The 13,116-nt window shown below is 41.7% G+C and overlaps 1 protein-coding gene across 5 annotated transcripts in view; it reads left to right on the top strand.

The window, feature by feature from the left end:
- Positions 1-13,116, top strand: part of LOC137421856 (protein FAM135A) — an 84,295-nt gene that overhangs the window by 65,913 nt on the left and 5,266 nt on the right. For all 5 annotated transcript variants that reach the window (XM_068108330.2, XM_068108327.2, XM_068108328.2 and 2 more), the window contains 2 exons: positions 2,042-2,133; positions 2,478-2,575. In XM_068108330.2, the coding sequence (XP_067964431.2) occupies positions 2,042-2,133; positions 2,478-2,575 (190 nt within the window). The remainder of the gene's footprint in view (positions 1-2,041; positions 2,134-2,477; positions 2,576-13,116) is intronic.

Raw genomic sequence — 13,116 nt, 5'->3', positions numbered from 1 at the left:
GGATGTGGTGTATGGATAGAGTGTACCATTATGGATGGCATAGGGGCTTTCCTTGTCCGAGTAAGAGTTAGGAAGAAAGATGAGAATGAAGAGTGCGTATATGAACAACGTATTTATTGCAATCTACTTAAATGACAACGCTACGATATACTTTAAAAAAATGAATGGATTCGTAATAGGAATCGGCATAGCACCATTCTGGGAAGTGTTACGTCTCGCCACCTGCTACACCTCTCTGAGTTACGAGGATTTATGCAACGCACCCCGAGTATCGCAACGTCACTCCATTTAACTTTATTAAAATGACGATAAAGACGTTTCCTTATATATCCTAATTTAAAATGTTCAAGGGAATAAAAAGACCATTTGGTTCACACCAGCCATGTTCACACCACTCGACTGTCCAATCAGCGGACGGCTCGCATCGCCTTCGCCCAGCAGACGCCAATACGATGGCGTCGTATCGGCCGTTAATTGTATGCTTTTTGGCCCCAAAGTCGACGAATTCAGATTTTTCGAGTGTGGCTGTACGTGATAAACAAAGAGCGCGGTTCGTAGATCGTAAATGCATTAGTGCCGTGGGCATCGGGTCACTGTGTGCGGCGTAAAAGGGATAACAAAGTCGAGTCCTTACGGTATTATTATATACAGTAGATATTGTTATTAAAAGCGTCTTTGGCAAAACGCCACGATAAATGTTCTTTTTTGGACAAACGCCACGCTAAAGCTAATTTAATATGCCGATACACCTCACCACGCAACCCATTGATGGCAATGGCGGGGAAAACCCGCTCGGGGGAGAAAACCCCCTTGGGGAGGGGGGCAAATGAATGCTCTACAACCTTGATTATGTAACCCTCGGTCCTGTCAAGTTTGGTTGAGATTGGATACGTAAGGACGGAATGTATTGGCGTCAAAAATTCATCAGACAGACACAAATGGCGTATTTTAGTATGATAAGACATTCTATTAAAACATTTATGGCTGGTATACCACCTCACTGATGATGTCATCATTATCAAGCTTATGTTCCCCATTGAGAGTACTTGACTGTACCAAGTTTCAAATTTTTCTGAGAAATAATCTTCCCCAAAGGGGCAGATTTTTTACATGCTGTGAACAAACATTGGTACATCACGGGTGATGGAGGTTGTGGTGAAGTTTCATCGAAATTGCGTGTGTAGTTTCTGAGATGAAAGCAAATACCTATGTTGGGGGGCAATCCTGGACCCAATTTGACACCCAGTAAACCTCCTTAGATTTTCTTTGTGTCCCACGGTATTTAAAATATATTACATTTCTATATATGAAATCCACCTTCAAATTCCAATTTCTTTCCTGATAGTCTGTGTGGTGTCCATCTTGTTTATCCCGTGTACCCCACCCCAGTCCACTCTCTTGTACAGATCTCCCGATATCCCTGTTCCCTACTGTTGTTGTGCTAACCTCTCTCTCCCCCTCTTGTCTCCTGCTCACTTTATTATATGTTATATGTGCTAGCTCTTATACAAGCCTCGACTTAGTATCCAAAAAAAACAAAAAACGCTCGTTCACCGACATCAAAACACTGTAAAACCACCATTTTAATGTCTACATTAATAGTTTATTATTTCATTCCTACCGGACTCGCCACTATCAGTTATTTAGCGTTTTTGACTCATCTTTATGAGGGATTGAAGCACGCTTCGAACAACATTAAAATGGCATACAACTTTTCATCGTGTGCATGCGCATATACGTCTACACGACACAAAGTAGTTCGCTGTGGCTCGCTGCCAAACGACATTATTGTGAACGTCACAACGTTAAAAGGATATATGTTCCCAATTGTATCAGTGATATGAGCTATAATGAAACTAGGTTAACCTAATCAATGTTGAGTGAGGAATTACTGTGGGAAGTTGATCCAGAAGCGATTGGATTTAATTATTTTATTGGTATCATGAAGAGTATGTTTGTGAATGTGAATTCATGGACTGTTTGTGAATTTGTCTGTGAAGTAGTTCTTGCAATGCTTTACCGGTCTCCGTGCACTGCACAGGGAACAGTGCTGACCTGCGACTCGTCAAAACCTTCATCGAGCTTGGGCTGCCAAGAGCCAAGATCGACTTCCTCATGTCGGAACGCAATCAGGTATAATCTGCACGGCCTGATGGGCATTTCAAAAATTATTTGTGCATAACCACATATTTCCCAAATTTGCGCATTTCCATCCCACTGCTGTTCTTGTTGCAAACTTCACTAGCCCTGTTCATATCCAGGATGATGACGTCATTATTTATCTTCACAACTTGCTTGCCTAGGCTGTGTTTGATACGTTTCCCTTGAAAATCTGAGACACTTTGGTATCCTTTGTCTCCCTTGCAATAACCTTCACTTTGTGAGTTTATCAATGCCTTTGAAATCCAGTCACCATCTACAATGGGTTCACATCTGATCTGGATTTTTCCCCTGTGTCTGTGTCCTGGGCGTGTCAGGGTGACACCTTTGCAGACTTTGAGACGATGACCGACCGCCTACTCGAAGAAATCGTACAGTATGTACAGATTTACAACCTCTCGCTGTCCAAGATCAGGTATTTATTCGTTTTTGGTGACTGAAGCATTGCAAACATCCTTGCTTGTCATTTTTATTTCTATCCCTGTTTTTCTTGTGCACCATTTTGCTACAAATTGGTTTAAAAAAAGTTTATTTTGTAAAGGATAAAGATGTATTTTTTTCTCAAGAACTTGCTATTTGATACGAAGTCTTTTTTTCTTCTTCCACTTACTAGGCCAAAAACAAAAATGCTGGGTTTCCAGTAACATACCCCTCAGTGAATGGGGTGCGTAGGTCGGAAATTTTATTTTATTTGGGACGCGGGATATTTTTGTGTGTTTAAATGGAAGATAGTATGTAAAGATAGTGATTTTTCTACTTCAAAAAAACCCCCAAATTGTGTGTGTGTGTGTGTGTGTGTGTGTGTGTGTGTGTGTGTGTGTGTGTGTGTGTGTGTGTGTGTGTGTGTGTGGCACTGGTGTGTGTGTGTGTGTGTGTGTGTGTGTGTGTGTGTGTGTGGCACTGGTGTGTGTGTGTACACACATGGAATTCATTTTTTTTAAGAAAAAAAATATATATATATATATACATATATATATATTTTTTTTTGTTCAAAAAATGAATTCTGTTTCCTTGTTATCACTGGGGAAAAAAACATTTGAGAAAGTGTGTTGGAAACAAATCCAATTTTCCTCGAGTCTCCACACCTAATATCATCCATGACGCCCCTGGGTTGGTGTATTTTGCCATCGGCGGAAGGATATTCTGAAGGATGTCATTGTGGTGTATTTGTGGTGGAGTCTTAATGTGTCTCGGGGTCTGTGTTGGTTGGACATGTAGTGGCACTGGTGATTAGGGTCGGCAGTTGCAGCTGCAAGGAACATCTCACGTCAAAGTGGTCTTTGATTTTTAACATTCTTTCCTCTGTGTGTAGGTTGCCAACCTATGGTTGTGTTGTTAATGAGCCTGTGATGATGTGTAGGGCTTTGATTTGTATGGTCTGTTGGGTATTGAAATGTGTGTTTGATAAGTTGAAGGCCCACGATGAGCTGGCGTAGTTAATGACTGATCCAATGTATTGTTGTTGTTGTTATTACCTCCGCCACCAAAGGTGGATGGAGGTTATGTTTTCACCCGTGTCTGTCCGTTTGTTTGTTTGTTTGTTTGTGAACAAAATATCTCAAAATGTTGTGGACGGATTCGGAAGAAATTTGGCAGAGATGTGGCGTATGTGACAAAGACGAAATGAATATATTTTGGTGAAGATCCGGATGCGGATCCGGCTACTAGAATTTTTAAAGTGATTCTTCACCATTGAGAGATCGGGCCAAAAACGATACGGAGAAGGATATCTCAAAAAGTTATGGACGGATTTGGACGAAACTTTGTGGACAGGTTATGTGTGTGACAAGGAAGAATCGATTCGATTTTGGTGAATATCTTTATATGGATTCGGATATGAGAATTATTTAATTTTTATGTGATTCTTCACCATTGAGAGACAGGGCCAAAGACGATACATAGCGGGATATCTCAAGAAGTTATTTACGGATTTGGACGAAACCTGGTGGACAGGTTGTGTGTGTGACAAGGAAGAATCGATTCAATTTTGGTGAAGATTCGGATCGGCTGGTATAATTTTTTAAGTGATTCTTCACCATTGAGTGATATGGCCAACCAGGCGGAGGTATGCTCTCTACTGAGTGCCGTTCTAGTTTCATATGCATCCGGTGGCTGCAGGTTGCATCATTGCTGGGAGTGCGTCTGTGTTGCTGATGCAATGCCCTTGTTACCAGTAAGCTGGTACTCATTTTGCCGACCTCAGAAGGATGACAGGCTGATGCAAACCTAAGACCCGAAGATATTAAAACAGTCACCTTAACCGTTAAGCCACCACCTGTCTATCTCGTGTACTGTTTGTATATTAGTGATGTTGTCTCTTTGTGGTGTCTAAACTCTTCATCTGTGAGTGAATTAAGTGTGTTCAGCCTGGATGTGCAACTGTGCATATGTATTTAATGTTTGTGATGTCATCTGAGAATGACATGGATGTGTTAAAAGTGATGCCGAGTGTTTTTGTTTTTTGTGTTGTGGGAGAGCGATGTTGTTCAGTGGGATGTGAGGGTTTGTGAGTGCAAGTATTAGGCGTTCTGAAACTTTTGAGCATGTGCAAGGTAATGTGCTCGGCCTGTAGGAGGCTGCTTTGGTGGGACCTTTGTGTGGTTTAAGGAGGGTAATGATTTTGTTTAGTTTCCAGAGTTTTGTGAAATTATTGAGTGTTGGTGGATTGTGTTTGGTTTTGGTTGAGTGGTCTTGTGTGTGTGGAAAGGATGTTGCTCTTTTAAATGTATTTGGTTGGTTGTTTTAGAATTTATTGAGTTACATATCGCGTTTTTGCTAATCGTTGTAGCATTGTCAGGATTATATAATCACCTTAATTTGCATACATACAAAAAAACCTAAACCAAACTGTAGGTTTCAAGGATGATGTAAAACTTTTACATTTTGGGCAAAACCATGCCACTGTTACGGTTGCATTCCCAGCTCACACAGGAGCTGAGACAGGAGTCAATCAGAGAAGCTTTCGGCCAATCAGCATCTAAGATTGTACAACAGGAGCCATCACCTCTGCCTTGTAACGTAGACCTCAACCGAACGATCACCAGATGATTGATTTGTAATGATTTTATTTAACTGTTCGATGTGGATGTTGTCAATGTTGGTGATTTTGTTTGTGTTTTGCTGTTGGAATTCTTGTTTATTACGTTTAAAATTGTCCCATATTGCTTTTTTGTACTTGGTGAATGTTGTGTTTTCGTTTGAGTTGAGGTCTCCAACTGTGTTTATGGTTGTGATGATATGTGTATCTGATTGACTTGTGTATGTATACGTATGTGATGAGGCCTACACCTCTGGCGTCTGGTCTGTCTATGCATATCGGTATACGTGATTTGAAGGTTGTTGTTGTACTGTTCCCCACATGGCTGTGGTGGACATTGATGGAGAACAGAATGTTATGTCTGGTGATGAGTTATTGTAATCAGGTGTATGTGTGTCTGTCTGTCTGCGTGTGTGTCATTGGGTGTACCAGGCCGTGTCTGTGGTGTTGAAGTCCCCTCCGATGATACAACCCCCATGAAAAGGCATCTTCGATAAGAGGCATCCCCAATCTTTGTCTTCTTTCTTCTATGCTGCTGTGGCCCTCCAAAGGAGTAGGGAAGTCAGGACTTCTCTGTTAAAATGGAGGAATGCCTCCAATTTATTGCATTGCCACTCCAAGTGGGGGAGTGGGGAGGGCTTGTGTGAGAAAGGTGGAACACCTTCAGGCTCCGATAAGACACCTAGTAGTCCATGAGCCAGGTCCAAAAATTTTGAAGTTGAGTATCAAGTTTGGGGACTAATTCCCACTATGATTTTTAGTTACACCAATGTCTGACGTCCATGAAAATGAGTGATGGACATTTCAAATGAGTAGCTTAATGCCATTTCCGACGCCATCTTTAAAAATGGCTGCCATTTTCAAGGAATATTCATGTAATTCAAAACTATTGCTGCATGGTAAATTCTGATGGTCAAATCTTAATTTGTACTTATCAAATGTTATTCACTTTATAATTTGGAACATGTCAATACTTATTTTAACCATTTTTATACATGTTTGCCAAGAATTTTGCTTAAAATGCTTGGAAAATGCCTAAATTTGTTTTTTTTTAAACTAGTCACTCCCAGAAGTTGTCTAAATAAGTTGGTTAAACCAAATTGGGGCAGATAGATCGAGATTTTCAGTAAAGGACATGGTTTCAGATTACCGACATGAGAATATTAGTCATAATTACCGTAGCCTCCGCGTTTTTGGTGAAAAATCAATTTATTTTGTTTCAATTTATTCCCTGTTTGTCGTAAAAAGGCGACAAAAAGGGTTGGCGGCAGGAAGGGCATCCGGCCGTAAAACATTGCTTCAAAAAGGGGACCAAAAAAACAATAACAACCACGGTCCCCGAAAAAGGCCAACCCCCGCTTGCGGGGGAAAATGGCCTCTAAAGGTGGGGGAAAGGTGGGGGTATGCGGCCAAATTCTAAAACAAAATTATGGGTTAGGGGAAATAAAAATAGGCATAACGTTTGAACCACACAAGATAGGCCAACATATTACCACTCATAATGTGTGTCTTGAAGCCCTCTACGCATTGCATTAATTAATATGTAAATTGGATCAGTAATTAGGTCACCAGGGGTCACAAGGTCACGAAATTCAGGCACTACTGAAAATGAGTACATCGTCCAGCAAAAATTTACTTTAAAAATCGGTTACACACATTTTCACAATTCTGATGCCTAGATAAGACCCATACACCTATTGGTATGTGTTAAACCCATGTTAACAAGTTTACATACAATGAATTATTAATTGATGTGTGGGGCATGCGAAACTGGAAATATGCCCTCCAGTACGTTGTGCTTTGCTCTCTACCCAAAACAGCTTGTGCAATGTCTATGAAATTGTAGGGAAATAGAAAAAGTTCTATGTTCTACTCAATGGCTATGTTTAGTCCTCTTCAAACCTAACCTCCATGGCATGCTGAATGAAATCTGAAAATGGTTTAGCCTATCGGTATCAATGTGACATACGAAGAGCTTGGTTTCAAAATGAAATAAATGCCAAATTTAACATTTTGGATTTTTTGTTGTCAAAAGATTGTCAAAGTGATCAAACTTTCCCTGGGCTTTTTCGTCCCAAAGTGCCGTAAATCCTGGGTTTCTTGGCAATAATAACATGTATATTAGACATTTCCCTTTGAATTTTGACCTTTTCTGCCATTTTTCTTAAAACCTCGAAAATGGATTTATCTCGTTTTGGAGCCAAACTCTTCATATATACACTGATAAAAATTCGTTTACATGTTTTTGACGTTAATCCTCTTCGTTATCACAATCACTGTCGCAATCATCTGAGTCCTGTTCAATATCAGCACCATCATCGTAATCAGCGTCTTTTTGTGCCATGTGGTGCAACTCTGCAGTTTACATGCAGCAGTGCACTTTAGACCATTAATCATGCAAGAACAGTCCAACTGGCGGCAACTCCGTGCACACTTGCATGAGATGAGACTAAGAACGACATCTGGAGCCGGCAAGCCAGTCATCCACTGAATTATTAGTTCTCCTTCACTGTTTAATTCCCAGCCATGGCCTTCTGATGGCTTGGGGATGTCTGGAAAGCATTCTAGGCTTCGCCTCCAGATAGCAGCTTGGTAATTTGCACGAAGTGTGTGCTGCAGCAGTGTGTCTGCGCATGGTGGAAGCTGTCCAGATTCGACGTCGCCCTTTCTTGCACAGAACATATTATAGCGCAGATCGTTTACACCACATATCTTTGTGTTTTTAGAGTAAAGAAGACATGTGAACTCTTGGATTTGGTTGAAAACGTCTTGTGTCAGGTTCCACGATGCTCCAAGAGAGACAAAAGCATTTCGGAATATCTTATTCGTCCGCACAATTTGCAGACCTTTCATTTTTCCTTGGCTAGCAAGAGCGCTGATAGTGTCACAACCAGTCCAAGCATGAAGTCCTGGCAGTGCAGAGCACACTTCATGCCCCAATGCTGCAGCGATTTTTTGATGTCAATCATTCTAACGCGAGCTTTTGTTCCACGACGGATGAAAACTTTACTCTTGATGGCACTGCTTAGACCGAGACAGATGATGAAAACATCAGTGTCATCTGCCACCAAAACAATAGCCTGGTAATTCTCTGCAGCGGCATGCTGTGCATGTAGAAATAAACGAGTGTCAGCCTCCTCGTGGTTGGATCTGAGGACCTGGACCTCCTCGCATTTCTCTCGGGTGAGCTTAAAGCATTTTTCCTCACATGTGACGAACATTGTTTGGTCACCTAGCTTCTCCCTCTTGGTTTCTTCTTGCCACGATTCTGCCAGAAACTTGGTGATCTTTTTTTTAGTTTCACTGCAGGCCAGCAAGCGTCGCCAATTTTTTATCTTGTGACCAGGTCTTATTCTATTGAATGTCACGCCTTCCTGTGATCCTCGGCTCACACGTTCAGCAGATTTGATGGACTGGTCCCTGTAGACGTCGAAGATCACATCAACGCGATCACTTCCCTGAGCAGCATGCAAGGATGATTCAAAGATATGATTAGACAGCTCTTCAAAAGTATGATTTTCTCCATGCAGTTTCTGTATGAGAGCCATAGCATCAATCAGTGTTGCACGTGGTTCGGGAACATCTTCTGCAGGGTCCACCATCTTTTCTAGATTTTCAGCAAGCGCAGCTTTGTTGGTTTTCTTAAGAGTGCCGTCAACATTTGCCAGCGACCATGGTAATGGCCCAAGAGGGTGACAAAACACGTCGTGCATGTCAAGCTTTCGGTTCTGTGCAATGAGTATCATGGTGACAAACAACCTCCTGTCAGCCTTCAGAACTATTTCCTTGTTTGTGCCCTTCACAGACTTCTTCTTGACTTCACCAAATGCTTTAAAGTTCAGCTTTTTGATTTTGTCATAGAAACCTTCACCTTTTTCCAGGCGCTGCTCCTGAAATGTCTGGTAAGCCTCCTTCCCTTTTTTCAGTGCATTTAATAGGTCACTAGAAACCTCAGGGGTGGCAGCTACTCCAGTCGAGATACTGACAAGATCAGAAGGGTCATGGCCAAACGGATTTATCCAGTCGTTCTCTAGTAAGCCAACAATTGCTCTAACATCTGATTCGTCTTTCTGGATGCGAGGATTCCCGAGGTCAGAATGATGGAATTGAGTCTGGTTCTGGCCGATTGCCTCACGAAGTCGCCTCACAGCAGCAGCACGATGTTCTGCTGTGAGATAGTAGCGTGATATAGCCCCTGGCTGGAGACGAAAGCCTCGTGTTCCTCCTGCAGTTTGTGTGTCCTTGTTGACTGTTTCCTCAGTTGTTTGATCGACTGCTATTCGGCCAAATGGATTGCCTTGTCTGAGCTGCACAGAGAAGTAGCCTCGCTTGAAATGCTGGTACAGCATTGGGCAGGTTTTTTCAAGCTGTGTCATCTGTGCATAGTACACTGGGAGGTATCTGGCATAGTTCACTTTGCTCAGAGCAAAGCACCAAGGGATCACCTGTTTAATACAAGCTAGGTGGAGAGTCCAGTCACCCTCTCTGTCGGCTCTCAATAGCCCGAGCAAGATCTCGACCATATCGATGTACATCATCCAAAACTGTGCTAGCTGACCATGACTGTGACGCAGGACATCCAGATAGGCCACAAATAAGTCCATGATATATGTGCAAGAGTCGTCGGCCATTGCTGCAGCAAGAGTTTCATGACAGGTGTTCATATTAATGTTGTATAGTGTGTGGTTGGTGTTGTCCAGCTTGTGAGTATCTTCAGGGTGATGTGATTCCAACCAATTCTGGAATCCATTCCACGCAAGCCGCATCAATGCTTCGTATGTCAACTTGTGGAAACGAACAGAGCGGTTGTACTGTTTGCTTTCCAATACCTTGTTGATGGATCCCTCGGCTATTACGCCGGATTCGACAGACAGGTCACGAAGTCCTGCGTCTTTAAACATTTTCCCGATGCTGGACATAAAGTTACAGATGGTATGGAAATTTCCCATCATGAACACAATTTTTCCATACTGGGTGGGATGCTTCCAAGCTATTTCAGTTGTCTTAGCAAACAGAGCTTGATCGAGTACCATTGCAATGTTCTCAAGATGGAGTGAAGACATGATCTTTAAAGCATTGGAGAGAATCTCCTGCGCTGTTGCCATTTCTGTTGCGGGTGCATTTATAGAGGGCAGATAGCCTACAACATCTTCCATCACCTCCACATGACCCCTTGTCATGATGTTAAAACCTGTCCATGAGCTGACTTTCTGATGAAGTGGGTCGAGCAAACGCGTCAACACCCACAAGTGGTTTCTCCTCTGTGCTTTAGAAGCTGCATCTTCAAGAGTTCCAGACAAATCAGCTGTTTGTATTGCTGGCGGACCTTTTCTTTTCCCGACACTATACACTGGTAGCAGTTTATCCGATGATTGAATGGATCGTTTCTTCTCTTGTTTATCAACAACAGATGTTTTCTGTGCGGGCATACACGAAAATGATTTTGGTTGGACAATGATTCCATTGACTCTATGTGATGTTCCACCTCCACTCAGGGATTCTTCTAACCTGTCAATGTTGTCAAACGCTAATACTGTTGGGACAGAGTGGTGCACATCTGAAGGAAGAGAAACATCATCGCTGTTAACACTTGCTATTTTGTCAATACGGAGTGCTGTGTCAATCTCTTCCAGAGCTGTGTATGAACACCCATGTCCGAGTCTATTCAAGATTTTGATCAACTCAACATTACCAGTTAGTGTTTTGATAGCCCATGGAAGCAAGACATGTTTTGATGTTTTCACTGTGCCAACACTTACTGCAGTGATGACATCCTGTGCCATCGACCATGTTAGTCTATTTATGCGAGCAGAGCCGTTCTCACTTTCACCAAGTAAGATTCTCAAAAATCTCTGTAGAGTCGGTGGAACTTTCACATAATCTGGAGTGAGGTCTGCTGGCTGAGGAGGCCAATTGTCATTGAAGGGAGCGGCTTTAATTTCATCTCGCAGTGACATGGCTGCTTGGACAATTATGTTGTCATTACTGGCTTTTTCAAATGTTTCCAGCTTTGATTTCACGTGGATCAACTCAGCAGCTAACATCGTTTTGGTTAGGTTATCAGGCATTAGGTAAACGTGACGGTTCTCTGTGAAGAAAGTCAGTGAATCGCAGAACTGCATCTCTATACTGCGCCGGATATTTTTCTTGGTGGAATTGGTGATCTCACTTATGCCTGCAGACGCCATTGATGACACAAGCTTGGCTGTGATATCGAGCAGTGGAATAATCCTTGGATTTGAAAATAAATTGTTCCGGATGTATTCAAACACAGTTTTTAGTGATGCTTTCTCAATCTTTTGATATTGAATGTAGTCTTCTTCACTCGGTTCTGGAGTCTGCAGTTGCTCTCTTCTCTCTGGGCGCATGTAATCTCGGTAGCACGATTTATGGTAATGAGCCTCGGCTGCAACTATATCTCTTGCAGTCACGGCCAACACTCTGTCGTCATTACGGTTGATTGCAGCCTCCCTCACGGTTTTGTCTGACCGCAGCTCAACAGCTGGATTAAGAGCCTCTCTCGACCGTGTTCCCTTGATATACTTTGACACCCGCAGACAAAAGATGCATTTCTTTTCATACACTCTCTCGTTAGATGACGGCTCATCTCTGGAAGATCGTCTGGGCGCAGTATCGGGCACATTTGCCAAAGAACTGTTGGATTGCTCTTGAAACTTAGCTAATGACTTTTTGTGTGTAAAGTCTGACCTGCAAGCCCTGTGATAGTATATTGGAACATGCGGAAGTTCAGCTGGGCTCTCTTCAGCAAGCTGAAGAATGGGTTTAAAATTTCGTATGGTCGCTGCATTGCAAAGTGTCTGCCATGAGTCGTTGTCATTTGGCTTGCTCAACTCATGCAGGGCTGATTTCTTGCTGCAAATGATACATGTTCCTGTCCCATGCTCCAGCTTTCTCCGTTTAACCATTACTTCCGATTGAGACATTTCAAAATTGTTTATAAACCATGTATATATAGGTGGAATGGCACTTTTGGGCAGAAGATCTAATCGTCAACCATGCAATCTGAAATGAGAAAATGATGGGGGAAAATTACCATACTTGTATATGCAGTTGAAATGTGAATCTAGCTAAACAAATCTGAAAATCAATATCTTTTTCCTTCAGCTGAAAATAATACCAATATAAATATAAAATATTGTGTCCTCAATACATTTCTAGCAAAACATGTAGCCCTCGAAATCAACCAGGATTGATAAAGACAAAGGCATAAATACGTTGAATAGACGATTTTAATACGACAAGAACAAAGAAAGAGTACATACAGTAATTTCAATAGAAACTACGACATAATCAAAGCATAATAAAACCAATGCAAAACTACACACAGATTGCCCACAAAGAAGAGTAGTTTCTCATCCAACAGGTGTAAGGGTCTCATGTTTGAAGAATAGAAGCACAAAACTGTGAAAATGTGTGTAACCGATTTTTTAATTTAATTTTTGCTGGACGATGTACTCATTTTCAGTAGTGCCTGAATTTCGTGACCTTGTGACCCCTGGTGACCTAATTACTGATCCAATTTACATATTAATTAATGCAATGCGTAGAGGGCTTCAAGACACACATTATGAATGGTAATATGTTGGCCTATCTTGTGTGGTTCAAACGTTATGCCTATTTTTATTTCCCCTACACCATAATTTTGTTTTAGAATTTGGGCACACAAACAAAAAACTAGGTTTTTCCACCAAAAACGCGGAGGCTACAGTAGTTATGACTAATATTCTCATGTCGGTAATCATTACCTTTACTGAATATCTCGATCTATCTGCCCCAATTTGGTTTAACCAACTTTTATAGACAACTTCTGCGAGTGACTTGTTTAAAAATAACAAATTTAGGCATTTTTCCAAGCATTTTTAAGCAAAATTCTTGGCAAACATGTATAAAAATGGTTA

This window comes from Myxine glutinosa, chromosome 2 (assembly GCF_964187855.1).
Source record: "Myxine glutinosa chromosome 2, kmMyxGlut1.1, whole genome shotgun sequence".
NCBI lineage: Eukaryota > Metazoa > Chordata > Myxini > Myxiniformes > Myxinidae > Myxine > Myxine glutinosa.
The sequence above is the reverse complement of the archived record's forward strand: the minus strand, read 5'-3'. Positions and strand labels throughout refer to the sequence as shown.